A 27723-nucleotide genomic window follows, 5' to 3' on the forward strand; every position below is an offset into this window, starting at 1 on the left:
ACTAATGCTCTGACAATTCTAATGCGTTCACTGATACTGCTTAAAAAAATATCACAGAAGTCTAAGATATATTGGTTTATATTGGATTTTTAAAGGTGTTAGTTTTTGCCACTGAAACCAGTGGGCTCTTTAGTGGTTGCATCTTCAAGGCTGGGCATTTGTCATCCCTGAATTGAATGAAGTATGTTCTTACCGTGAAAGAAAATACTAAAAGAGGTGCTAATAAATGTTTTGCATGGGTAAGGAAGGGCTACTGTATCAACAGCTGTGCATGGCAGCCCTGCTTTGGAGGGCTTGATTACCTTACATTTCTTTTTATAAGCAACATGGTGGAACCAAAATAGCATCAATGCAAATTTGGCACAATTGGTTTCCAAGCTAGAAATGTGTCCTCAAACGGTGGCCCCGGCTGCAGTAGAACATCTGCACTGAAAGAAACCAATGCCATGCTCCAGGTGTTGAAAGGAAGGAAACCTGAGGCATGGCTGCGTCAGGCTGACTGGCACACAGCCTGGCGGTGATGACGGTGGCGGTGATGTGTCACGGGGGATACGCGCCCGTTAATTAAAGCTTATGGAGAGCTTCGCTGTGTTTACAGAGGTTGGCAGCACCCGTGACCTCTTCTGTTCCAGGTGGTGCCCAGTGAGCACGCGCCCTTGGCACTGGTGGCAGGATGAAGCAACCTGTGGTTCTTAATCAATAGCTGTCATTAGAAGAAAAAAAAAATAGTAACAACTGCGTTGTTGGTTTTTACCACAGAATAAGGAGGGCTCAGAGCCTGCTGCTGGTTTCATGGGTCAAGGCTTTTAAGAAATCAGGGATAATGATAGTATTCTATCAGGGAATTATTTTTTCTTTTTCCTTTTAGATGAGGAAACCACCTCATTTTCCCTTCATGACCCCAGGCAGCCTGCTCCACAGCGCAGCGGCGGGGAGAAGCAGCAAGGCCAGAGGGCTTTTAGCCCACAGCCATACTGCCTTTTAGGCTTCGCCATGTAAAGTATTTCTAACGGGCCCTTAATTTCTATAGTAGCCTAAAAATAAGCGGGATGGAGAACTACCCCCGCCCGGAGCCGTGTTTCTCTCAGCGCCGCCGCCGCCATTTTTCTCCGGGGCAGGGGGAGAGTTCGCCCCCCGCCGGCGGGGCAGCCTTCCGGCGCCGCCTCTTATTGGCTGGGAGCGGGGAGGGGGGCGTGGCTCACTCGCCCAGCCACCCTTACTCACCCGGGGGCGGGGTCAGCGTGCCCTGGCGGCGTGGCGATTGGCGGCTAGCCGGGGGGCTGCGCTACGTCACTGCTCAGCACCTCCGCCATAGGGCAGGGTAGGGCGGATGGGCGGGGCATTGCGAGGCGGCTCCCGACGCGCCGCTGAGGGGGGCGCTGAGGCCGCAGTAGCGCTTGGGCGGCGGCGGCGGCGAAATGGGCTCGGCGCTGCGCTTCCCCCTCCTGCTCCTCCTGGCGCTCGCCGGCCCCGCGGCCACCCTCGCCGGCTACATTGAGGTGGGTAAGGGCGGGGGCGGCCGTTGGGGGCTGCGCGCCGCTGCCTGTCTCCTCAGGCGGCTGGGGCAGCGGGGGCGGCCGCGCTCCCTGCGCTCCCTCGGGGGGTCCCTAAGGGTGGAGGGGGCCGGGCATTGTCTGGCGGCGGCCGCGGGTGGAGGGGTGGCCGCGGGGGAGCCGGGCTCCAGCGCGGCCGAGGTGGGACTTTCTCGCCGTCTTCCCGGGGTGTTTCCGTCCCTGGGCGGCGAGCTGGCGGGGTGTGGGGGGGGCGCGTTATCACCGGCGGTCAGCCCGCAGCCGGGCTGCGGTGCAGCGGGGGGGGGTAAGCGGCGGCTGCGGGGTGCCTGCGGCCATGTGGAGGGCCCCGGGGGCTGAGGGGGCTCTGCCCGGCCTCCTGAGGCGGGCGGCGGGGGCGTGTGGCCCCCCCGGTCCGCAGGGCGCTGCAGCCGGGCCGCGGGCCTCTCCCCGTCCCTGGGGGGCTGGGGGCTCCGCTGGCGTGTGCTGCCTTGGGGGTTGGGGGTGTTCTGAGAAGTGACCTCTGCATTCTTGGCACGGTGGCAAGAGCTGTGAGCTACAGATTGGTCTAGAAGCTGAGAAGAGTGTTAGAGGGCGATTTCGTAGAAAAAAGCCTTGAAGGAATCCACTGGGTTGCTATCCCGAATAAATCCTCAGGTTTGAACTGTTGCCTTATCTTTTGGAGGGGGAGCTTAAACCGACTGTAAAGAGTATGCATTTAATATAGAAACGGATTGGATGCCACACAAATATACACACACGGACATATGTATGTATACACACACATATATACATGTATATGCATATAGGTACATATACATGCACATACATACGCATACACGTGTATATATATGACCATATATTGCGTTTGCACCTCCATATGTGAAAGTAATTGGAGGGGGGGGGGATTCTAACTTCATCCCCCCAAACCAAAAAGTTTGTGTGATCTAGCTACCCACACAATGAGGTGGATAGGAAAAAATCTTGTTGATTTAAAAACTTCACGCTATACGCTATCTATAAAAGTGAAACAGCAAAACAAAGAGCGAAGTATATGCTGAGCTTCAAACGCGGCATGTAAATAGAGTTTAATAACCTATGACTGAATGTTGTTTGGAAATGCAAAACAGTTGTGTCAGTCTTGTATATGTTCTGGGTTATTTAGGGATGGGTAGAGAACGGGCTACTTGTGAATGGCTTGATTTGATCGTTTACAGTGAAATTTAACAAGCTTGGTTAAGCAGAACATCTACCTCTGTGTGATGCAGAAATCTGAAGCCCTAAGCTGGCGGTAATTGCTAACTGGCAATAAGCACGGTTCTTTAATATCGTTAATATGTGTCGTGTGAAATTAGTCTAGTCAATGACTTTGGCTTATTTGGCTGCTAGTATTCCACCTATGTTGTACCAGTCCTTTCGTTAAATTTCTATAAATCAAGGGAACGTGGCGATAATTGTCTTTGGCAAAACTTGCGCGGTGGTTATCTGGCAGGAAAGATAACTTCAGACTCGGTAGAGCTGCGCTGAGGGTCGTTAGTGAATGCCAAGGTCAGTTACTTGGCATTACCTTGGTGGTAGGGGACTGTCCTGGCTGCTCTGCGGTGGCTGCCGCGTTAAATCTAATCTCTTGCACCTGTTTGGAAACTCCTCCAGCTGTAGGTCACTTCCTCTGTCATATCCGAGACAAATTCGGCCGCTATGCGCATCCCTTCTGGAAGCTGCTGCTGCTTGTGGATGTGTGCTACAAAATACAAAATGCCAGCTTGGAAAACAAATGGGGCTGTAATTTTATTCCGATGCCTGGTGTCCATCTGATGAAGCAGATCCCAGGATTTGCCAGTCACAGGACTGGCAAAGGGTTTGGCACGGAGGGGAGAGCAGCAGTGTCGCACCTCGGCACCCCACGAGGGGCTGGCAGCCCTGGAGAACGGGGGTGTCAACCTCTTGGAAAAGGATTAAAATGAAAAGGATTAAAGATCGTTCTTTTTTTAGAGGCTCGCGATACCTGCAATAGGGTTGGTTTTCCAGGCGTGGGGGTTCACTCCTGCCCTGCAGCATCCTGGTCTTCACTGACACGAATCGGTGCTTGCATGGGGTTATGTCAGTGCACCAGGCTGTCCTCAACGCCTCTTCAATCTGTTCAGCCATTCCTGCAGCAGAATTTGCATCCTCCAAAGACACGACGGCCGCCTTAATCTGCTGACACAAAATGTCAACTGTGACATTTTAATTCTTAGTTTTGCTGCGTCCTCTCCCATTGTCTTGTCTGTGGGGGACTGCAGCTCTGAGTCTTTATTGCTGCCTGATTGTCTCAAGAATAATTATCTTGGTGCAGAGCTTAGGAAACGAAATGGTTACTGTTCTTAGGTTTTATACTGTGATGCTTACTGGGTGCTGTCAGGTAATGTGATGAAAAATAGGCAAGAGATTGATTCCCTCCCCCCAGCAATAAAGATGACGTTTGGAAGCGTACTGGAGTTAAGGAAAATGCGTAGCAATGTCTGCAATTATTAGTTTAGTTGGGTTGGCACGGTCCCATTAGGTGGATTTTCTTTCACTTGATTATCTTAGCTACCTGTCCCTAGAACACCCGGTAATCTTCTTATCAACTACAATTTGTTTTTTCTTTCTTTCCTGCACAGAGGAATGGGAGTGGCAGATTTTATTTTATTTATTTTTTTTTTAGATTATTGGTATGTGAACCTTTGAATAGGGCGTGTTGGTGGTGACAGTGGGTCTCCCTTTCAGATCATCCTGTGTTGATGGCAGATAACCTTTGACTGTCTCTCTTCCAAATGAATTTGAATAGAAGAGCTTAGGGAAATCGTTGATACCCAGCCGCTAATGTTTTTCTTTCCATGGTACTGTGTGTCCTAGGGTTGCGTCTGAAGTCACTGACTGCTGTGTTTTGCTTATGCCATCCCCGAGAACTTCAAATAGGACGCTGATGCCAACTGGAAAAAGAAAATGGATCTATTCTGATCTGATCTGTATTCCAATGATAAACTACTTCAGCTGTGCCCTTAAGGCCTTTAAAGATGCAAAGTTTCTTTTTTATCACTTGACCTTTTTGTATAATGAAATCTGAGGTGATGCGGACTCAATACTGCTTTTTTTTTTTTTTAATCGCGTTTGGTTTTAGTGGTCTTTCTCCAAATTTATCTTGAATCCTTATGTCTGTTACCTCTCTGTTTCAAATTACCAGGATTTGGGGTGAGGGGAAAAAAACCCAACAGCACGTTTTACAGCAGAATTATGCGTTATCATGTTGTTATTTTTGTATTGTATGCTTAAATTCTCACTGACAAAAATACCAGTCTTGTGCCATTTCTGCAGACCTTAGGGACTCCTAATTGCCTGCTGCATTGAACAAAGAACTCCACCTAGGGGAAATTTCCACTTCTGTGTTGAAGTCGTGAGTAGAAACGGCTCAGTAAAATTCCAGTCTTCAGTGTGTGGCCTTCAGTTTGCTTTCAGTTCCTAAAACTTCACTTCCTAGTGTTAGGAAATGCACGCTTTCACGTGAAAGTGATTATATGCAGGGCCTCCTCTGAGCCTCAACAAAGCTTCTGTGAAGTGGAGATACGTGTAAGGAAATAAAGCAAATCAGATGGACATCTGATATTGCAGAGAGGCTCTGGAATTTCTGCTGCGTTGTAGAATGCCACATGAAGGTAAGCTCTGCTCTTTGGAGAAGGCCTTCAGCTCTCCTTGTTTCGCACGTGAAATATTTATGACCTCTCTTAAATGTTATTGAGGCATTACTATCTCTACCAGGGATTTTTTTGGTGAACGTCTTCGTCGCATTGCCCGAGAGTATTATAATTACATACTGCTACTGCTCTGGCACCTTAGAGTGCAAGGAGGGATTAATGCAGTGTCTGTGTTCTATATACTGGTTAGGCTTCTCTCTAGATGTTGCTTGTAAAAAAAAAAAATTGCCCTTGCTTGTTTCCTATATACATGTCTTTTGGAGGCGTACAGAGTCAATCTTGTAAACAGAAGTCGTTCTGTCTGTAGCATCTGCTTCTACAAATGTGCTTAAACCATAACCTTGTTCTTGGGTTGAAAATAGAGGAGAAATAGACTGTCCCCGGCTATCTCTTTCTTGTTAGAACAACAAACCCTTTACCTCTGTTTCTACACTTTGGCATTTCAGACTCTTCTCATTAACTGCTTAGGTTTTCTAAATCGACGTAATCCTTCAGATGCTTGCTCTCATGCTACTTCTGTGCAGTAAAACTTAGTGTCATTGATTTTTAGTTCATGCAGTCAGCACCTCTGAAACACGTTGTTAATTTAAGATGGTGCTTGCTCTTAATTGGAGTGCTTCAGATACTTGCAGTGGCCTAGAAACCGTTCTGGTAAGGCTTCTAATTCGGAACTGTACTTGAACTTGCAAGATTGTCCCTTTTTTTTCTCCGGAAGTGTTGTCTACACCCATAATGGGCATGCTTTGCTTCCTCTACTAGCAGCGAGTTTGGCACAGGTGAATGGCATATCCTATCGCAGGTTTTACCTTACTGCTTACCGTGAATGGAGTCCTTAGGGCACTTTGACTATATTAATTTTCTAATATTTTCATTTTCGGCTTTTTGCTGTAGGTGCAAGTAAGTCCAAAGTTTGTGGGGTGAGGCAGAGGGAGGCGGATTGACAGCCTTGCGCAAAGTCTAAAAGCAACTCTTCCATATACACATACGTATTTATTGTATGCATATTGGTGTAAATTATAAAGCAGTAAGAAGGAAGATGTAAGCAGAGTAAACTGTCAGGTTTCTGGCTGGGATTTTTTTAAGAGGGGTTTCCTCAAATTGCATTGGTGGTACTTTTAATTTATTAATTCCTGCAACTGTAAGCAGGGATATACTGCACATGTAGAACTTGCATGTGGTTAATGCTTTTTTAAAAACCCCCAACTTGTTCCACGCTAGATTTACTACCTTCACCCCCATCTGCCTTCTCAGTTGGAGTTAAAATACATATTTCTGACTGCGCTTTCTCTAAGCTATACTACCTCATGCGAGAAATGGGAAAACGGAAAATCCACACAGAAAAGATGACAGAAGTCAAATTCACCTTCTGGTGTGGCTTTTAAATGGTCAATAAGTCCTGATGCTTGCTCCGCAGTCTGATTGGGTTGATGTTTAAAATGCAAGATTTTGTCTCTGTGTGCATTTATAAAAGTTTTAAGTTCCAGCTTGAGGTGAATGATCAAAACACTAATGTTCTGCCAATGGTGTTGAACTAATCTTCCTAGCAGCAAAATGTGGCCTGGTTGGCTCTATGTAATCAAGTGTCCGGCTGATCAGAAACACACGCGGTTAAGCTGCTTACCAGCACTTTATTTTGAAGTATTACAGTGGATGTTTTGTGTCTAACCAGTGGGGAAACAAATGCATTTGTTATTTTTTTAAAAATCAACTCTCTCTCTCTCTCTATATATATATATATATATTGAATTTGGTTATAAGGCTTTGTTATCATATTTCCTGCTGTCAGCTGTGATCATGTTCTTGTACGAATTTACACGTTGCAGGCCTTCATTTTGGTTTATGTCTTTTGCAGCATGCCAATCACTTGTAACTAGTGCTTGGAGTCCAACATTGCACTCTCCTTGGCACCCAATGTTCTTATTTCACTTTCCCTTTTCATTGGTGACAGTGGAAAGTCCAGTCACGTGTTGGTTCTCTGTGTTTCGTCAGGGAGAGGACTGATGGGCGAGGAGGCATGGTCCAGAAAGTCTTGTTTTCAGTTACAGGCAGACCTGGTTCCTGAACGTGTACATTTCTGCATCTGTTTTGGAGATCAAGACTTATTTCTGGCTGAACTGGCACGATAGCCTGTGAGGACGATTGCTGCTGCTGCTGTTTTGGGCTACCACGATGTTGGTGTGCTGACTGCCAGGATGATGGCTTCGCTTGAGGTTGTTGGGTTTGGGGTTTGTGTGTTTTGGTTTGGTTTTTTTTTTCCCCTGTGGATTTTTTTTTGTTTTAAAGATGACTGTGTTAGGCCTTGCCGTAACATCTTTTAGCAGTGGTTTTAGGGGAAGTCTTAGCTCTCAAGCTTGCTGAGCAGTGTCTGGCTATAGAGTTTAATTTAGTAATCTTTGATGGTGCCTTTTGGGGGATTCCTCTTCTTAATCTTGGAAAGTTTCATCGGTTACTTCAACTGCCAGGATTTGCTGCACAGGTGAGCAGTATGGCAGGTTGTTGCGGCTAAACAAGCCCTTCAGCTGATGAAGTGGGGTCTGACATTATTCTGTGCAGTGCGTGAGATTCAGAGAAGTTTACAGAGGAGACAAAATCAATAATTGTTTGGCTGGGATGGCTTTTCTGAGCTTTGAGACTAACCAAAAATCACTATGAAATGACGACTTTGAGTTCAAGTTTTACAAGTCTCCATGTATGGAGGGCTTAAAAATTGCTGGCACAACTTGGATGCAACCTGAAAAAAAACCCACCCAAAACCACAGAAGGTGGGAGCTGACTCTTCTTTCCTGGTTGTCTCGGTAAAGCTCCGTGTGTCTTTGCTCCGGGGTAAGGCATCGAGTCATTGGTAGCGTTACGGTTCACCTCGGCTATCGACAGTGTTGCTAATATGTGGCATCGTGCAGAGGTGCGGTGTGGATGATAAACATGCTTCAGCACTCAGGTTCCAGGCTTTGGCTTAGCGACAGGGATGCATTTAAGTAATTTCATACAGTAAGCTTCTCTTTAACAAAATTACAGCAGTCAAAAGTGTATTTTGATTCAGGTCAAGGACGGAGAGAGGGAGACAAGCGCGCACAAGCACACAGATGTCTGGGGCTGTGGTTCCTCCTTGCTGGAACAGTAGGTGGATATTTAGTAAAGTTTCCATTTAAGAGTGGCTAATTATCATCATCTTGGTGACGACTTCATGTTTAAATAAAAGTCATGTTTAACCTTGAAAGTTCCCTTACTCATTTAGGTCTTTTCCTCCAACAAACGTTTGCTGCCTGGGTCATCTTTTCAAATGCCTGACGTGTTCTGGTCGCTATTTTGGTTTTTTTTTAATGCTTGCATTAGAGTTTTATTATTCTGTTAACTCTCTACTACAGCAGCAGCTTGCATTTTCTCATGCAGATGCTGTGCTTGGGTTCTTTAATCTGCCACCTCAAAGCACTAAAATAGTCAGTGAGGAGACCTCAAAAATCATCTTCTGATGATGTTGTTGCAAAGATGAAACAGGTTTGGAAAACTACTTGGTGTTTTCCAGGAGCTGCCCTATGCAAACATCATTACTGAGATGCTGAAATCAAAAGTCAAAACATTTGCATTTTTAATCTTTGAGCCTTTTCCTTTAAAGACTCTTATGTTATTTTTAGCTCCAGCTCCCTGCTGAAAGCTTTGTCCCTTTTCTTCTGGATTTTGGGTTGATGAATCCCACTAGTTATGATGTCATTGCATAGTGTGAAGTGACAGCAACAAAAGGAAAAATCTTGCCTATGCCATCTGTTGCAATAAACATTATGCACTCATGTTAGGTTTCAAGCGGATTTGGATTGCATATTCACAACAGAAGCTGGTCTCTGCTTAGATGTATGGTAACCTCCAGCATAAAGCTTTTAATCACCAAATTCTCTGTATGGTTTTGGACTTGGCATGACGCGTTGCCAGGTCTTGAGTTTAGTAGTAGGGGGTTTTTTATCGGTGTTTAATCTTTTCCCATTCATATTGGGACCAGTAACTTGCCAAAAGTGGTCCTAGAGGAATCTGCATGAATTAGTATAATTCACTAATACCAAACGCTGGTTGACTACTTATGCTGGTAGCCTTACAGTAATTGTGGCCTGAAATAGAGAGGGGCAGATTTGCTTTAATCTGCTAAGTATTCCTCTCAAAAGATTAAATGCAAAATGTTGATTCAAACCTGTGGTTTGAGTTCCCAGTGAGTATATCTGCATTTGAACGTGAGTCTTTCTCTGCATAATTTATCAAAGCTCTTGCTGAAGAAATTGAATTTGATGTCTGTTTTGTTTTATGCAGCAAGATCACATACACGTTTAGAAACCCTGAAGAATGAAATGGTGTTGGGATCCAAGCTAAGCACGTTAGCCTGTGTTAGCGGTCTTGGTCGAAGATTAGACCTGAAGTGCAGGGTATGGCAGTGCTCATGCATGTACTTAAACGTTGCTGCCTGTCGGGAAGAAAGGGAGACTGAGAAATGGTTGAGGGTGCATGTTATCGTTGAAACCCGTTATTACTCCTGAGTGGAGCAGGATGCTTGCAGCTCCCATTTGGACTGCTGCAATAAGATTAAGTGCCTCTAAGTAGTTTTTGTTGCAGGGTTTCAAGTAACTACTTAATTTCCAGTGTCTTTAAGTAGAGCCTTGTAGCCTCAGCACTGGAAATGTTGAGCAGCGGAGAATGGTTTGGTTTTGGTTTTGTTTTTTTTTTCTTTTCTTGGTAGCCAGCCAAAGAAGTTGGGATTTTTGTGTTTGTGACGTATTAGTGTATTAGAGCTCAGCCTTCAGACACGAATGTACGCGGTGCTGCGGGCTTACCTGGGCAAGAGCCAGACCCCAGAAAAGGCTGAGTGAATTCTTGACGAGGGTCAAGGAATGCATTTACGGTATTCCTGAGGATGTGTGAAGCTTGGGCCTGGGGCAGAGCATCGTGCCACAGCCAAGAGAGAGGAGACTCGCTGGAGGCTTTAAAAACAGGAAGGGGAGGAAAAAAAGAAAAGTGCTCCTGCCCTTGTCACTCCTGATAAATGCTGTCTTGTTCAAATTGCATCAGTACTTGCTCTGCAACAAAGCTAGTCAGTATGTGGATATTCTGTTTAGGGCAACAGCCGCTTTCTCGGAAGCAATTTACCAATAACAAAGGCAGGAGATGAATGGCCTGCCAGAGTGCAGGCTTGCTGCAATGTAATATTTTGCACTGCTGTATCCCTGCAGCTGGCTTTATGGCCTGAATCACGGCTTGTGATTTGCTTGGGTCCCTCACCTTCTGGCTACATGCTTATGCTTTTGTTTTTATTGGTCCTTTCACTGCATGCATGTACAAGATACATTTGAGTTTGTAAGAACTTACCACAAGAGCTGAAATCATTCCATACGTTTGAATCCATAGCATTGTGTTTTAGATGCATTAATGCTTCGTTTCAACTGCTTGCATCTCGCTTCAGAGTGTCTTTGTTTCTCAGGCTGAGCTGCAAAGAAATAAACATCAACCAGCTGATCACCTCAAAGTCCTTTTGTCCACCAGGTCCTTCACTCAGCAGTGTGGCCTCAAGGAAGACTAGCGAGTAGAGCTGGATTCCTAATGTAGCAGGGCTGTTAAGATGGCAGGAAATCTTCTTTCAAATTTGCTTAAATGTAAAACCCACAATACAGACAAAAGGCATTTTGAAGTTGAGGCTGAAATTCCTAGGTTTGGATGGATTCGTTGTGCTCAGTTGTTTTGAGCAAGCTTCTGCAACTTGCTTCACATGGGAATTAGCGTGATGAGAAGAATACTTTTCAAAGTATAACCGTATGGGAGCTTTTCCACAGGGCATCTATAGCATGTTAATTCCCTCTTTCATTGCAGGGCACTGACTAGAATGCATCATTGTAGTCCTTTTGTAATAGATGCTGATGTATTTCAAGAGCATTACTGTTCTGAAATGCCAGTGTCATACTCGAGGCGTGTGTATGCAGACAGCTAAACTGGTCGCTCCAAAAAAGAGTGCTGTGAAGACACCCACGAAACTTTGGGCTGTGAGATTCCTCTATACCGTAGAAGAGAAGCCAGGAGCGCTGCTTTCTAAGACTCTAAATGGCCTTTTGCTTCAGGCAAAAGGAAAGATGAGTTGACTTCATTTGCCTTGCTGCCCTTGGTTTCAGTTTGGCTTTTTATATTTCCTGTCACTGTCTTTACAGTTTTAACAGTTTAACAAAAATTTTAATGTTTTCGCAAGAAGTTAAATCATTAGTCCCCATTGTGTAAGTGGCTGATAGCTTTACTCACGCTATTCTGGTGTTTTATTTAATAGCCTGTGATGATTAGATTTATTTTCATCATATAACTGAGGCAGAAGAAACATTTAGCCACAGCTGGCAGCAAAGTTAACTACGATGGGCTTAACGTGCACGGCGGTTTGTAGTGAAACTTTCAGCTGCTGTTCCCCTGGTGTTAACTTGGAGATGCATTGCCATGTACATAGTTATTAATATATATTTTTTTTAAGAGGATGCTGCTGACCTGCCTGTAAGCTGCTTCTTGTGCTGTAACAGGGGGCTGGTAGACTCTTACTGTTTATAGCAGCTAGCTTTAAATACTCCAGATCAAGTAAAGCTGAGATTTCTGTTCTGTAATATTTGCCTTGGAATGACTTCTGTGCTTTGGAATATCTCTTCAAATACATCTCTGAGCAGCATCCATCTAACAGTATGTATCTACATCACGGCTAGGATGACGTTCTTCAGTGATGAAGAGGATTAAAATAGCCATTAAGCTGCAAAATACACCACATGTCATGTAAAGTACAAAATAAAGATACAGACAGGCTGAACATGCTGGAGTGGTACAGTCTGTTGGAATGCATCAGGATGTGAACATCTTTAATTCAAGCCAAATTTCAAATGCTCATATTGCAGAAAGATGAAACTGGGGCTTAGTTTGCATGTGGAAACACTTGGCCTATTGTTGTCTGCAGACAGACTTTCTTGCTTTCATTTTTTCTCCTGCATATGAATGGGTAGTTGGTTCCCTCTGCAACACCTTGGCTCAGGAGTGAAACCTAAAATCGTGTACGTAGCAGTATTTGTGAGGATGCTTCCTGTAGTGGTGAGAATTAACTCTGGGAACAAATAGCAGCCCCAAAGCAGAAGGCTGTTCTTATTATTCCTGCCTCTCTAGGCTTACAGTCACATCCCTTGTATTGATAGGTATAACTATGAAAATACAGGCAACCTCTAATGGAATTGTGCACGTGGATAGCTAGTTCATTTGTCTTTGCTGTCCAGGATTTAGAATTGCCCCACAGCCTTGACACACATGAATTCATTTTCTACCGGTTACCTAACCTGTTTTCCTCCTCAAACTGGTATTACAATCAGATACAAAAATTCTCAATGCAATATTCACAGTCTTCTGAATGTTCCTCGCCTCATAACACGAATTCATTTAGTACTGGTATCGCTGCTGTCTAGGCTAGCTGGGGATTCTGCAGGGAGAGGCAGCCTCAAAGATAATTAAGACATAGTCTGTTAAGGAGCTCGTTTGGGTTTTCAAGGCTTTTTGTGGGGTGTTGGTTTTTGGTGGTTATTTTTTGTTGTTTGTTTGTGTTTTTAAAAAATTACGTCCAAAATAAGGATGTGAGACTGTGGAATGTTTCTGACTCTCTCATGCTGTTGTATTGCCGAGCTATAATTTCGGTATAGCTTTTTTGGGTGCCAATGGCCCATTAAAAAAGCCTCCTTAGTGGGCCATGTCTCAAGTCAACTAGTGGAAAAACAAAATCACCACTCCCCGGGGTTAGAATTTGATGCAATATTTTAATCTTTTGACTTTGTGAAAGCTCTATTGAAACTACTCAGCCTATGGCTAGGAAAATGGTGAGTGGCCTATTGCATCAATACACGAATCAATCTACTCCCTCAGTCGCCACCCTAGTGATGGGATTTGCATGTTAAGTCAGCATGTCCATTCCTGTGCCCGTGTCTGCTGGTAGGGTCAAGGAAAGTAAAACCTGTTTGTGAGAGCTGGCCAGTGGTTTTGTTCTCACTCAAGGGTCTATCACATGGGACAAGAGCATCTGAGCAGGCAAAAAAGCCTCTTCGAGAAAAAGTAAATAATTCTCTTCTACTGACTGATAGCCTTTTCCAAGCAGGAAAATAAAGAATTGTTTGGAATCCTGGTGTTGAAAATAACACGTCTTGGAAGTTTTTCTTTACTCTTCCTCCAGCTGGAGAATACCAAGTCTTTACGGAAAAAAAAAGAAGGAAAAAAATACTAATTTGCTGCTAAGATGGGCAGCCTGTACAAAGGGTTGAAAAAAATAATAAATAAAATAGTAGTACCTTTTGGAGACCTCAGAGAGGAGTTTCCGTTGAGGCGATGGAAGTTCTCTGCCTCTTTAAGGCATAACTAGATTGTCTAAAGCTGTTCTGCCTGCTCTCTTTCAAAGAGCTATTTCCCTCGCTGTTGCAGAACAGGTAGTTTTTGCTTCCACGTTTATAATAAAGCTTTCAGCTTGTGATGGTTTTGTGCTTCGAAACCCTCACTGAAGTGTCACATTTCTTAAAACTCATCAGAGAACTGACCATCAGGTGTGTGCAGCTGCAGTATATAACTTCTACCAGCCTAATGTTCAATTGTAGTTCAGCGAAGTAGACAGAAAAGAAAAAAACCCACTACTTTCTATACCTTACCTTGAAAATGTCCAGAAAATGCTTAAGGAAACCTCAAGGAAATGGCTATCGATGTACACAGAGTTCATTCTTCCCACTGAAACCCAGAAGAAATTACTAACAAGTTGAAATCTCATTTTATCAAAGACGAAAATCGGTTCTCCCATTTTGCTTATTTCCATGCGATGCTACGCTGTCTGACACAGCTCAATAGACTGAAGCGCTATAAAACTCGGCATGTGAAAATTGGGTGTGTTTGTATAACATCCAAAGGCAATTAAATGTTATGCAGTGTTATGTTGTGCAAATGTTGTGTTAGCCCTGAAATATTTGAGGTTCTAGGCTTGCTTCTGTTAAACTAGTTTTACTTTCTGGATTGGCAAAATCAGTAAAGGGGATCTCAACCTAGCCAGCTTTAGTCTGTGCTATAAATTACCACTTAATTTTCTAATAGCATTAAGCAGTTATCCTAAGTAGAGATCTGTTGCTTCCCTTGAAAGAACTGTTTAATACATCCATTAGAGTTTCAGTATGCTAGCTTAGCTACGATATGATGCTGTGACTATTAAACCCCAGCTGATAAATTAATGCTTCAGAAGTAAAATGCGACTAAATGAGTCAGGATTGCTTTTTAAGAGCAAAAAAATTGCGATCTATTAAGCCGTTACTGAGGTCCTTCGCTTTCTGTGACCCTGCTGCTGACAAAACTTTAGGGCTACTTCAAAATGCTTTTTGTCATGTGGCTTCACACATGTGTCAGACTGCTAAATCTAGGTTTAATAAATAAATAAAGCTCTGAGGGATACGTAGAGGTCCACCTTCTATCTTCTGCTTTGGAAGAAGGAAGTATGTTGTGAGGTTTGAGCCTGAATTCTGCTAGGTACCAGGATCCCTCTGCGAGATGTTTGGCTGCTGGGTGACAAGCTTAAAAATAAACCAATAAAGCTTTTGCCATTCGACTCTTGGAAGTGAGAAGTGTTGCTCCCAGACATCTTCGCGCACTTCAGCCTCTTTGCTGCTTAAGTAAGCTTGTGCTTGTCGTTCTTCATCGTGCTCCCGCTTGCTAGTGTGCTTGCTCGCTTGCCTCTGGGTTGCCAGCGTTAGTGGAAGGAAACTGGCAGCCTTTCACTGGTTTTATTAGTCTTTACTGGGATCAAAAATAGCTGCAGGCAAGAGAATGAAAAAAACATTTTTTTGGTGAGAATTTGAGATGGTTTTGCGAAGTGAATTCTTTTGCATTTGTTTTTTTAGCTATAAATGCTAGGAACTTTTCCTATGTGCACCTAGCTGAAAACCAAACTTTCTTGGGGTGATGGTCACACTGAAGTTTTCTATTTAAGAAAAAAACCGCCACCATTTACTGAATAAACTTAGCATATCAGAATGGGAATCTTTAAAGAGCAAATACAAAGATTTATTTTTTGTTTTAAAGCACTGGGTTTTGTGCCTCTAGACATTAAAGGTTCTTAAAAGATTTTGGTTTGCATGCGACCATGTCAGGTGCTGTCTGAAAGATGGTCCATAACAAGCCACGAGCAGTTCTCAGAATAAATAACAGGAGGTGGTGTGTGGGAAGGTGTGGGGGATGTTTTTGGTTGAAAATCCCAATTTGCATTATTTCCTAAGTGTGTTAAAGAGCCAGAGCTAAGTTACCCATTCTCAGTAATACGTACTAACTGCAGGCTATTTTAACAGACCTGTAATCTACAGAAGTTACTTGTGCTTTTGACAGAACTTTACAAGTTCTAAGTGTAAACATATCCTCGGTGTGGACACTGAAAACAGCAAGGCCATGCCGTAATTTTTTTGGCAAGTTGTTAATTTTGGTTTGGGCCAGCATACGCTTGGCAAAGCTCAGGGAGCAGCAGCAAAGATGAAAGCAGCCGTGTATTTTAGTTGTGGGTTTCCTGTTTTCCAAAAGATGGTCATTAGCATGGTTTGGAAAGTGAAGACTTAAAACCCCCATGGTTTCCTCTTCCAGATTTGCAGTTTCATCTGGACTGTTTGGAGGGCCCAATTACTGATTAATTCGGGTTTAGTTTTGTTTTTTTCCAGAAGATTGTGAATTTGGGGGTGGAAAGCCATCAGTGTGACCTATTGAGCTTCAGCGTGGTTAGAGCAATACCTGGTGAATTATTCCTGTGCGCTGCAGGGAGGTTCCTGTATTGGCCTAATTGCAGGACTTTAAGATACCAAATGAGTATTTTCTCATGTTCCAAACCAGTTGCAATCTGTGTAAATAGCCAATCTGTGATACTGAACAACATCTCTAAAAGGAGGGGTACCTGAGCTCACGAATGGTTGAAACCAAACCCAAACTGCATTGCAAACTGCATTCCTGCTTGTTATCTTCCCTTTATCTTGCTTTTTTTTTTTTCCCCCGCAGGTATTTTCTTTGCCCCTTCAAATTCTTGGTGCTCTGTTAAAAGATGCCCTTCAGTTTCCTGCTTGCTTTTTGGATGGTTGTGTGTTGGGTAAAAACAGTCTGTGCAGCTTTTTTATCTCAAGTTGCTCGAGTGGTTAGACACATGGTTAGACTGAGTAACCGCAGGTTCCTACAGTGGTCTCTCCACTGCAGGCTTTTTTGTGAAGCTCCCAGTGACCCTCACAAGATCTCTAAAACAAATATTCACACTGTTTTGAGGCAGGTTTTGGGGGTTGGTTTTGGTTCGTTCCCCCCTGGAATGCTAAATTACTTGGAATCGGTAGCAAGGGTTTGTTTTTTGCCTGCCTGATGCTGATAAATTATCCTCTCGGGCTCCTTTCTGCTGGTTTTGTCCGTGAGGAAGGCTAGCGGACAAATCGTGTGTGTGTGTGTGAGTTGTGATGAGTTTTAGTCCAGAAGTTATTTTTGCTTCGAACAAATTGTTTTGAAGTGATGAAAGATTTTGTAAATGTAACTTTCCTGTGTATCATGGAATCTCTGTATCCTGGTAACCACACAGTGGTTATAGGCACTAACTCTCATGTAGCCTAACGTGCCTTAAGATGGAAAGGACTTGCTATCGAGCCATGTGGAGAAGTTACTTATAAAATAGCGTGTCTCAGCAGTCCTTCTGTCTGAGTGCTGGTGTCGTGTCCTGGACGGTGGTAGTTCCTATTAACAGTCAGCTCAGTGATGCAAGTAGATGTGAAAGGAGAGTCAAAGTGAAACGCTGTTAAATCATAGCTGCTTTTCTTACGTTTTGTTTTGGATCTCCCTTCCAGTTGTCCAGGAAGGCAAAATTGCCCCTTGGCAATTTTCTTCAGTCGATTCTTAGCACATGTGAAAACATTAACTTGTGCTGAAGTGTTCAGTTGCTGGCTAACTAACGAGACATCTTGACTCTCCGTGGTTCAGATGCCCAAATAATTCAGGTGGGACAACAGTAATTAGTCTTGCTGTGCAAGACAGAATGATGACACAGATTGGAGCGCCGAGGAGTTGAGGATTAAACCGGGCTGAGCCCACTGACGGGTGACCTTAGGCAAGTCACTTGACTTTGTGCCTTAGTTTAGCCCAGTAATAAATAGGTCTAGCTCCACGTGCTGTAATATGTCTTAGAATCGCTCCATAAAAAAGGTACTTTAAATAGCACCGTTGCAGTGTTTTGCTGAAAAGGGGAAGTGGCTGTAAGTGCAGACGTCTGATTCTTTGCATGAAAATCGTTCCTGATGTTCCTCCGATGAGCGGAAGGTGCCCTGACTGATTAAGCATCTTGGGACCTACCTGCGCACTGTGGAAGGATTATTAATGGCATACTAGTACTGCCTGCCGCTTTTCCTGCCCTTATTTTTTTAGGGTGGCTTTTGTGGTGCACTGTTCCCGTCCTAGCCGTGACACACAAGCTTTAGTTTTTGAAAGCTGGAGGCCTATCCATTAATCTTTCTTAAAGGACACTGTTCTGGGTACAGTAACGTTTATTCAGGGAAGGCTCCAACTGAGTTGTTCTGAACTTTGTCTCTCCCCAGGGTAGAAAAGAGGATGCCAAAGGCAACCGTGTTACACAAACAACTGCAGGAAGCCACGAGGATGCTGAATCGTGGCTTTACCGAATTTGGTTGCTGCTCCCTGAGCGTAGCTATGCACCAGTACTGCCTGCAGTGCTGCTTTCTCTATCTGACCGTGGCTGTTCCCGAGTGCAAATGTCTGACAGGCAGATTATCTGCCCAGTGACTCATGTAGGCTTGGTTTATGGAGCATGGTGAACTAGGGGAGGAGGGGGAAATAATCTGTTACCTCATTAGTACAAATTCCAAGGGCAGAAAGGCTGCTTGGAAAGGTACTTGGAAATCTCCCCTTCTCTCCGTAGAAAGGCAGAGGAGCGTGCCAAAACAGTAAGGAATGCTTCAGGCTTCAGCAGCGTTTTGGTCTTTGGAACGCTACGGTTGCTGTCGGCACGTATGAAAGTATGTAGATTATTGTCACCGAACTTCCGACCGTGCAAGGCTGCGTGTTAGGCATCAACAGCAGCGATCTAGATATAAACTGCACCCGAGCTAGCGCTGCAGCTCCTGCGGTGGTTTCCAATTTTCTGCTGGTGCAGAATCCTCTACCACAAAAGTCAATAAAGGACGAGCAGATGAGAACTCCGCCCCTTCCAGCAAGTTAAAGTAAGCCAAAGACTACTTTACTGAGATTTCTGCCATTTAAATTCAAAAGCAAACACAGGCTGGTATTATCAGCTCACACCAGATCTGCCTGCAGACAATAATTCTTCCTGTCTTGGACCCCTGCCCATGTGCATTATTGTAATTATCAGCAATTTAAAAAAAAATAAAGCAATAAAGCTAGGATGAGCTGCTAGTCTGTAGATTTACTGCCTGCTGTGTCAGGCATTCATTAGACTTCCTGGGTTCAAGCCACCTATCTGCTGAATAAAAGCAGGAAGAGAAGCTAAGGAAAACAAAGCGTGAAACAATTTGAAGCACAAATTGAAAGCTCTGCTCCTGTTTACAAGTTATAAATCCCAAACCAGGAGAATTTTAAGTGTTCTGTTCTGAGTTCTTGTGCGTAAAGTCAGTCTGCCAACTTCTCCTGCTTTTTAATTGAAGTTTAGCATTCCTGAATATTGGGTTGCCATAAACCATTAATTCCCTTTTGGGTGAGATTCACGGTAACGAACATTAGATTTCAGGGCCGTGCGGCACGTCGAGACCTGGGACGGCTCAGCTTTATGATGCCAACCCAACTGTTAACCCTTCCAAAAGCTTCAGCTTCACGCCTCCTGTCAGACGTAGAGTCGGTGCCTGCAACATCTCTGATTTTTATTTCTATTTTGCCAAGGGCTGGCCTCTCCTGATGGAAAGAGAAATGCCCACTAGCGAATTTTTCAGCCAAGGAAAGGGTGAAAAGTTAGAATACTCGCACATTTAAAAGCCACCAGCCTTCAAGGGTTATGCTCACAAGAAGGCTGATAAGGGAACAAGGCTCATTTTTCTATCAAAGGAACTGTTAGAATTCCTCAGTGGACTCGGAAGAGTTCCGTTTGTATCCTCCGTATCTATGGATATTACACAGACATAGGCAGAGTCACAGTGTCGGCCTCCTCATAGAGTAGGAAATGTTCTGGGTTGGTTTTTTTAAAGGCAGAAAAGCTTTTTTTTTTCTTTAATTAAGTAAAGGTGGGGGGCATAATTTGTCTGGGTAGGGACTGTGCTGAACAGCATGTTCTGAAGTCCCTCAGGTGGCGGTTCATGTGCATTCTGATTTAATAAGCAGTATTACTTTCAGAGGCTTCGCTTAATTAAAAACAAACAGCACAAGCGATCTTTCAGAGTACTGCCTGGCATTTTTTGGTCACTGTAGCAGCAAATAGTTGCGGAATACCTGTAACTCTTCTGAGTGGGAAATCTGATCCGACCTGCAGACAATCCTGCAAAAGGCTCTGCATTTTCTCTTGGGGCAGGGAATGCCCTCAGCAGCTATTAATCTGTGTTCTCTGGCCAAGTCAACGCAATTCACAACTGGAGCTGCTTTTTTTTTTTTTTTTTTTTTTTTTTTCCTAGCAGCTTATAAATTCTAGAGGCTGGAGTTTCAGTTTTAAACCAACTTAATCTTCCGTGCCTTTATCTGGCCAGGGCTGCTCATGTATTGCTGCAGCAGAAGCCTGATGGAAAGCACGGGCAGCATGAGTTTTCCTAGCAGGCTCTCCGTACTTCTCAAGCCTTGCAGTCCTTCCACCCTGTAGCCAGATTTTCTATAATGCATATTCCTAGATTTTCTTTAGAAACCATATGCTGTGAGAGCAGCTCTTCTGCATAAATGAAAAGGCAATCTTAAGATCTCCTGCTAAGCTCCCGTCCACACCGATTTTGCTGGAATAAAGACTCGTATGCTGGCTAATCTGATCAGATGGGTGAGGTCACTGTAATGTTTGACCTCACAGAAAATTCAGAATGTAGTTAAATGTGACATTTTGTAGATACCTTTGTGCTATTACGGAAAGCTCTGAGGAACTCGTTCCTGTGCACCGTAATGATCAACTTGTCTTTACAAAAGAAAGAAACTCCAATCCCCCTTCAGTCCTGAAGTCCCCAGCCGCATGCCAGAAGGCTTTCCCGAATAACATTCGATAGCTGTATAGGCAACATGCTAAATAAGGTATGTTGTGATGAGGTTTAACAGATCCTGGAAATCAGAGGCAAGGAACAAGGGGGCGGTTTTCATGTTTACATCTTTCTGAATCAGAGCTGCAATGTATCGCTATGCGTTCTGGGGGTAGATGTAAAATATTCCTTATTTTACCTAAGCTGATAGGAATTTCTGGATATTGTTCCCAGCTGAAGTAGAAACTGAAGTTGAAGTAGAGGCACACCAGAGAGCCGAAGCGGTTTAAACTCAAAAAAACCCTCCTGAAAGAATGTCACTGCGCCATGCAAAGCCCATCATCTCTCTAGCCTGGCATCCCTCCTTTGCGATGGGTAGATACTGGTAAGAAGGAAAGACATGACCCTTGTTACCACGTAGAGCCCAGGCCTCTGGATGGATAAAGCAAGCTCACCCATCAAACCCACTGTCACAAGCTGAGGAGTCTGGTAGTAAATGGAAAACAGGATACTTGGGCAGAGACATGACCATCAGTGATAGTGATTTAGAGGTTTGAATTCCAATGTTTTGGGACCGTAAATCAGGCACTGCATGACAGGGTGAGGAATTTAAGTGGCATGACCTGGCCAGAGATTTTTGTGTTTATGGAATCATGGTTTCTGTGGTCTTGGAAAGCAAACTGGATTACAGAATTACACCCAAAGGCAGAATGGGATTTATCGTGAAACATCTTGTAAATGCAAGTGCCAGTGAGGAAAGTAATGGTTTCTGACGGTCTTTCCCCAGATAACGTTTGTCTAGCTCTCATGTTATGGGTATCTATTAATAGGATAACTACTAAAATAGTGTTTCCCAAGGACATACAGAACTGGATGAACTCTCTTCCATTTTGTGCATGTTGCACCTCTCGAGCTGTCACTCTGCTTGTTTAAGGGATTGAATAGTTGCTCTCCAGCACAAAAAGAGGCGACTGCTTCCATTTATGGCTGGGAAATTCACAAAGAAGAATGTGCTGTCAGTTTGTTCATCCCTCTGCAGTGTGGTATGGATGAATTCTCTGAAGTACTGAAGAGCTTAGCTAAGGACATGGCCTTATCCCAAGCTTTGTGCTGGTTTATGTGTTCCCCAAACCTCCTTTTGCAAAATGATGCTTGAATGTAGACTAGCTAACCTGAGGCATCGTCAGCCCAAGCGATCTGCTTTTATTTTTGACACATCGAAGGCCATTGTGGGGAGCAACAGAAAATGACTTTGTCCCCCAAAAAAATCTTGGAGGTGACTTTCTTCACTACTTCGGTAGCAGCATTAATGGTGTGGCCTCCACTGGTACTAATGAATTTCGCTGTGCTGTATTCTTTCAGAACAGGTAGAATGAGATTAAAATGCAAAATTAAATAACTGCTGTGATAGGTGGCTGGAGTGGATCGCCAGTGGTGACAAATGGAAGTCCCTTCCTCAAAAATCTTATCTTGCAGGTCACAGGGTTAAAGATTCAAAATATATCAAAGTTCATTAACTTACTCAACAAAGCAATTAAAGAAAAGATTTATTCCATTTGATTAAAACTGATGAAATCAAGCAAGTAATTAGTCTTGTTTGTTCAGCTGTGAATTGGGGCTTAGCATGTTCTGGTAGCTACAGCAACAGCACTCGACTGATATGTAAACTATGTGAGCAATCCAGGGAGGAGGAATGATACCTTTGCCACAGTGCAGAGGTGTCAGGCCAGAGAGAGATGGCAAAACCCCCCACCGGCTCACATCGGTATGTAAACAGGGGGTGGGCATGATTTCAGGAGGTTGGTATGTGTTTGAACAGGAGTTTTGCTCATGCAAGAGCTGTTATGAATGGCGTGCTTATGGCGGTTTCTGCCTCTCCAGCTGGAGCCTGCACCTCTCCTGCTTATGCAGTTACCTTATTTTGCTGCATACTTGTTAGGTTTGCTTTGAAGTACAAAGATCTCATGCATAGGCAGTGCTAATGATCTCCAAACCGTTCATAACACGTACAATTTATTCTCTTTTGATGCACTGTGTTCTTCTTAGGAGGGTTAATGCTTTCTGCATACTTGATCTTGCCTCTTTTTTTTTTCTTTTCAGAATTCAGCTTGACTCTTGGATGTAGTTGCAGTGTTGTCATAAAATAGAATTGTGTTGTGGATTGTTTCCTTGAACATGTCAAGTCTTGTGCTCTCTGGAAAGTGGTTGTTGGTACCAAAGGGGTGTGTGTTTGGAGAGAGATAAAAAGGCCCTCTGACAAAGTTTGTATGTGTGTGTTATGAAGGATCGTTCTGTGTTGGCTGCCCAGGGAAGCGGTTAACTCGCCATCCCTGAAGGGATTTAAAAGATGCATTGATGTGGGACTTCGGGACGTGGTTTAGCGGTAGGCTTGGCAGGGCTGGGTGAACAGTTGAACTTGATGGTCTAAAGGTCTTTTCCGCCCTAAACGATGCTACAATTCTATGATACGGCAGGGAGGGAAGCCGTGCAAGAGCATAGGTGTTGCTGCCTGATATCAGTTGGCACTTGTTAGAAGCACGTGTTTATTAAGTGGTTTGATTTCTGAAGGAACAAAGTGACTGCACCCTGTTACCCAGCCTCAGTGTATTCATCAGAAGTCCTCCTGTACCTGAAGTACGTAACTGTCCTGTTTTCATTAGGATGGAGAGTATGAGAAATGTATCTACACTAAACTTGAAAGTATATGTGAACTTGGAAGCGTTTTGTTACGGTCACATCAATGTTGGTATCTATTATATATAGTTCAGTATTTCTTTGCTTTGTCAACTGCGCTAAAACTTGCTGTCATGAGTGTCAGGTGAAAGGGTTAGAGTACCTAGAAGCTGCTTGTATAGGACTGTTTCCCTTAAGTGATGTGCAGCTGAATAGTTCGTAAAACTCGAGGGGTAATTTTTCTGAAGCTGACATGTGAATTTATGCTTTTGTGCCTCAAGTTGGTCTTATCCCCCAAGCACTAGCTATGTGTTCAGCACTAAACAATCGTTTCCTCTCCCTTAGTGTTGAAGTGTCTTCCCTCCAGGCAGTGGTTTTGTGTGTAATTGGGAGAGGGAGAAATGAACTAATTATAATGGAGTTAATTTTTTCCTAATATCCAGCAACTAGGAGCTGCACGCAGGGGTTGTCCAGCTGAATTCTTTGCTTTGCTCTCCTTTATTTGCATTAAGCATACATGTATTGATAATATGAGATGATGGGGATCTGTAGGCAGTAGGGGATGAACGGTGCCCACAATAACGTCTGCATGTTTGAGTGCATGAAAAGTTAAATGTGAAGGCAGGACTGGTGGCCTAGGGTAGTGCTGCCTGCCAGGAAAAAAGCAGCTTTAGGGGCAGCGGTGCTGTGAAGCCTCTCTGCATTGCAGTTTCTAATCTGCCTCATCTGGAGTAGTTGAAATGGATTTCCTTCCCTTAAACACCTTAAAGAGCTTTCGATTTAGGAGTTCATCTGTTTTTTGCCTCATACCTCTTCTTTTCTTTTTTTTTTTCTTCTAATTCTTTCACAACAGCTAGTAGTTATGTAGGGAGAGGATGTTCAGCTCCCAGCATCCAGTCAGGCTTTTCAGAAAAAACCCGTCTGCAGTTTAATTTAATCTCTTTCTTTCTTTTGGTCAGGCAGCAAGATTTCAGAAAGAAAACCTGACCTTGTTTTCATTGATCAGTCTGCAGTTTGACCCAAATGTGGGTCTGGGTTGTCGGGTTTTTGTCTGTTGGTGCAGGGTGGGAAGTGCACAGAATACACATCAGAAACCAGGCAGTACAAACACCCACAGGAGTGTGCAGAATGAGAGACAGGGGGCTTTGAGGGGCTGGTTGCAACAGCTAGTTTTTTCTGATTCAGCAGAAGTCATCGTTACTTGGTGTTTGAGCCAGAAGCTTAGGTCTTTCTGTCTCTAATATTTGAAGATTTTGGGAGAAACATATGGCTTCAAAGTCTGAGCAGCATTCTTGCAGTGGGAAGCAGTTGATTAGTAGTAGCAATACCCGCTTTGCATGTAAGCTCATGGAGTGTTAGCTCCGCCAAAAGTTGTTAGTATTATTTGTCTTCAAATATCAGTTAAAGTTTTTTGGACATCTGTTTTGGCCTTTGTGAGCGCAACCTTTAAGTGTGAATTACTCTTGGTTTTGGTAAGCTGTTGCAATAATAAAAACAGAGTTTGGACAAACAAAACACCTTGCTGATGTGGGCTCGTGAGCTTTAAGGGATGCTGTTATGAAATAGTTTGCAAGATGCCGCTGATATTCTGGATTAAGCAGGAGCTCTCTGAGAAGATGCCAGAGGGTTTATGTGTTCTGCTTTTGATCGGATAATGCAATCAACATGTTTTGTTTTTGTTTGTCTTCACAGGCACTCGCAGCCAATGCTGGGACAGGGTTTGCAGTGGCAGAGCCTCAAATTGCCATGTTCTGTGGGAAGCTAAACATGCATGTGAACATCCAGACTGGGAAATGGGAACCTGACACGTCCGGGACCAAGAGCTGCTTTGGAAAAAAGGAAGATATTCTGCAGTACTGCCAGGAGGTGAGTTGTTCTGTGAGATCCTGAATCGTCACTGCTGCTAAGGAATTGGATTCCAGTTTAGCTGGTCGGTAGCAAATTCACCCTTCAGGACACTAACCTGCTTTTGACTAGTTCACTTCCCTGAATTGTGTTGGTGGCTTATAGCCCAGGAGGAGCAGGCAGGACACTGCAGTGGGCTGTAGGAGCTACCTTTGATTTAGATCCATTATGCCGCCACAGAAGGTCCTCGGTCTGTAAGTCAGAGAGGTGCCCGTGTCTGTGTTTGCAGGGGTTTCCTCAAACGTTCAGCCTCTGAGCTGGTTAACCAGCATCTGCTCCATGTTGTGCAAAATGGAACCTGACGCCTATTCTAATTAGTACATGGCCTTGTTGTTCTCGGTGACATGTTCAGATCAGCCGGAGTATTAGAAAAATATTCTCACCAAAATGTAGCCAGTGTCTTTAGGCTCTTTATGCTTTATTGTAAAAGATGTAATCTCCTTTCAGCATGCTCCAGATATACTGTAACGTATTGGCCTTGATCCGTGTCTTACTTGTCACCTCAGAGGAGCAATTTATGTAAAATACCACAAGGAATGTGTTATTTTTTTAATGGGAAAGTGATAGAATGCACATCTGGACTGGAAAACTTTTAGAACTGTTTTACCAGGCTGATACAACTGGGGCTATGCTTGGTTCCCGAAGTAGGATTCTACATGTAAGTCAGTGTCTGGACTTGAGAACCGGAGCAGGACATCAGGATTTTATTAATACACCATAAATGGAGCAGGGATAAGGAAACCTGAGGAGGTGGGTGCATGTTGGCTTGACAAGTGAGGAGAGAGTCTGAAGAGATTACTGAGCTCTATTTGTTGCCATCTTCCAGAGGGTATCGCACTGCACCAGGCAGAATGGAACAGTAAGTCTCCTCCAAACCCAAATACTCCTCTGCTACCATGCAAAGCCAGACACCTTAGCTTAGTGCCAGTGAAGGCTCTTGCCCTGACCTGGCTTTCTCCTGCCACAAAGTGATGACCAGTTCCATTTCTCAAGCCCAGTGTGACAAACGGCTGGCAGCTTTATGTCTTCAGCTGTTGTAAGCTTGGCCCAGAGGAGAATCTGTGTCAACGTGCAAATTTGAACTTGTTTTTATGTAGAGCACCAGCCTCACTGCTCCTGGTTAGGAGCCACTTTGCATGTTCTTTGTCCTTTCTGGAGAGAAACCTCCCTGTGCGTCTTGTTAAACAGATGTACCCAGACCTTCAGGTTACGAACGTTGTGGAAGCCAACCAACCTGTCAGCATCGACAGCTGGTGCAAGAGAGGGAAGAAACAGTGCAAGGACCACACTCACATTGTCGTGCCCTACAAGTGCCTGGGTGAGTGCGTGGTATGATGTGTTTGTGCATTCTTGTGGGAGGAGCAAAGAATTGCCTCCTGGCTTCTTACAGGGGGAACAACAGAGTTTGTAAGGCTTCTCTTAGATCAGGTTGCCATTTCTGCATCCAACTTCTGCTTAAACATTTTTTATTTCCACAAGATGGAACTCTGCCTTTCTCAAACAGATCGACAGCTTGATAACAGCTGTGGTGGAATAATGGTGCCTGGCGCGAAAAAGAAATCCCCATTCTCTCTGCAACTGCCATAAAAACCTGAAGGCTATTGTATTTGAGTATCACAAAGACACTGGGATTTAATACTGTGATCCTATTTTTGTGGAGCTTTAATATTTTGTTGCCTTGGAGACTCGAATGCTCAGTGTGTTTAGGCTTCCTGCTTTGGTCTTGGCAAGAGATCTCTATTCTGTTTCAATGACTATATTTAAACTTTGCTAGTTCAAAGAGGCCCTGCTTCTTGCAGCTGTATCCCATGTCCCCACTTTGAACTGTGAAAGAATAAGAGAGAAACGGTGATGGGTTTCATGGTGCTTTCCAGAATCTATCCACCCACTTGAAGCAGGCAACATGTTTATCTTGTGGCTTTTGACCCGTAGGTTGTGCCTGACGCTGCGCTGCACTGCATGCGTTCTTAGTAGTAAGCTTAGTCTCAGCTGGCTGGATCTCTTTTCAGTTATCCGCTGGGAAAGACTTGTTTTGTACAAAGTCTTGTGCGATCTTGGAGAGTTTTGATTGCTGGGAGCATTCGGCAGGAACCAGTGTTCATAACTTGTATTCGTATCTCAGGTTAGCACGTGGTTTGATGTAGGAGAACGCAGGTGAAACTGCAGAACTGTATGGGTGCTTTGTCCTGTATGAACAGCTTCCACTAGGTCATCGTAAAGCACTTCATAAAAAATGGAATTTGATGTGGACACGTCCTGGGAGAAAGATATTTGCCTTTATAGATGTGAAAATTCAGGTTTGAGAAGCAACCAAACCCATTCTACTGAGAACTTCTAATGGAAATAAGGATGAAAGCCAGATCTCTGGTTTCATAAGGGTCATCTCTTTTAGAAGTAATCCTCCCCCAAGCCTATTCTCCAGCTGCAAAATAAGCTGATTTTAGTGACAGCGCCCTAAAATTTGATAAGCATTAAACTGTCTGTCAAAGTTTTAATTGGTGTCTTTCACAGTGTTCTTGACTTGTATGGCCCAAGCTTTGGATTTCAGATTCGAGTTGCAAGTCGGTAGCCCATGTGTGTATAAAATACCTTCTCCTCTACAGCAGTGCTCAGATCGCTGGTTGTAAATGGATGATGTGTTTCTCTCGGGTGCCTGTGACTTTTTGGTTACAGTCAAACTGTATTTTTTTGTTCCTGTTCCAGCTTGTGTCTTCCTTGCTACATTAATGCACAGACTCTCCTGAGGTT

At 43.9% G+C, this 27723-nt stretch overlaps 1 protein-coding gene across 6 annotated transcripts in view; it reads left to right on the forward strand.

The window, feature by feature from the left end:
• Positions 1 to 1340: 1340 nt before the first annotated feature.
• APLP2 (amyloid beta precursor like protein 2) overlaps positions 1341 to 27723 on the forward strand; it is a 47650-nt gene continuing 21267 nt past the window's right edge. For all 6 annotated transcript variants that reach the window (XM_055819290.1, XM_055819291.1, XM_055819292.1 and 3 more), the window contains exons 1-3: positions 1341 to 1499; positions 24763 to 24936; positions 26164 to 26293. In XM_055819290.1, coding sequence (XP_055675265.1) covers positions 1419 to 1499; positions 24763 to 24936; positions 26164 to 26293 — 385 coding nt within the window. In that variant the 5' untranslated portion in view covers positions 1341 to 1418. The remainder of the gene's footprint in view (positions 1500 to 24762; positions 24937 to 26163; positions 26294 to 27723) is intronic.

This window comes from Falco peregrinus, chromosome 15 (genome assembly GCF_023634155.1).
Source record: "Falco peregrinus isolate bFalPer1 chromosome 15, bFalPer1.pri, whole genome shotgun sequence".
NCBI classification, from domain to species: domain Eukaryota; kingdom Metazoa; phylum Chordata; class Aves; order Falconiformes; family Falconidae; genus Falco; species Falco peregrinus.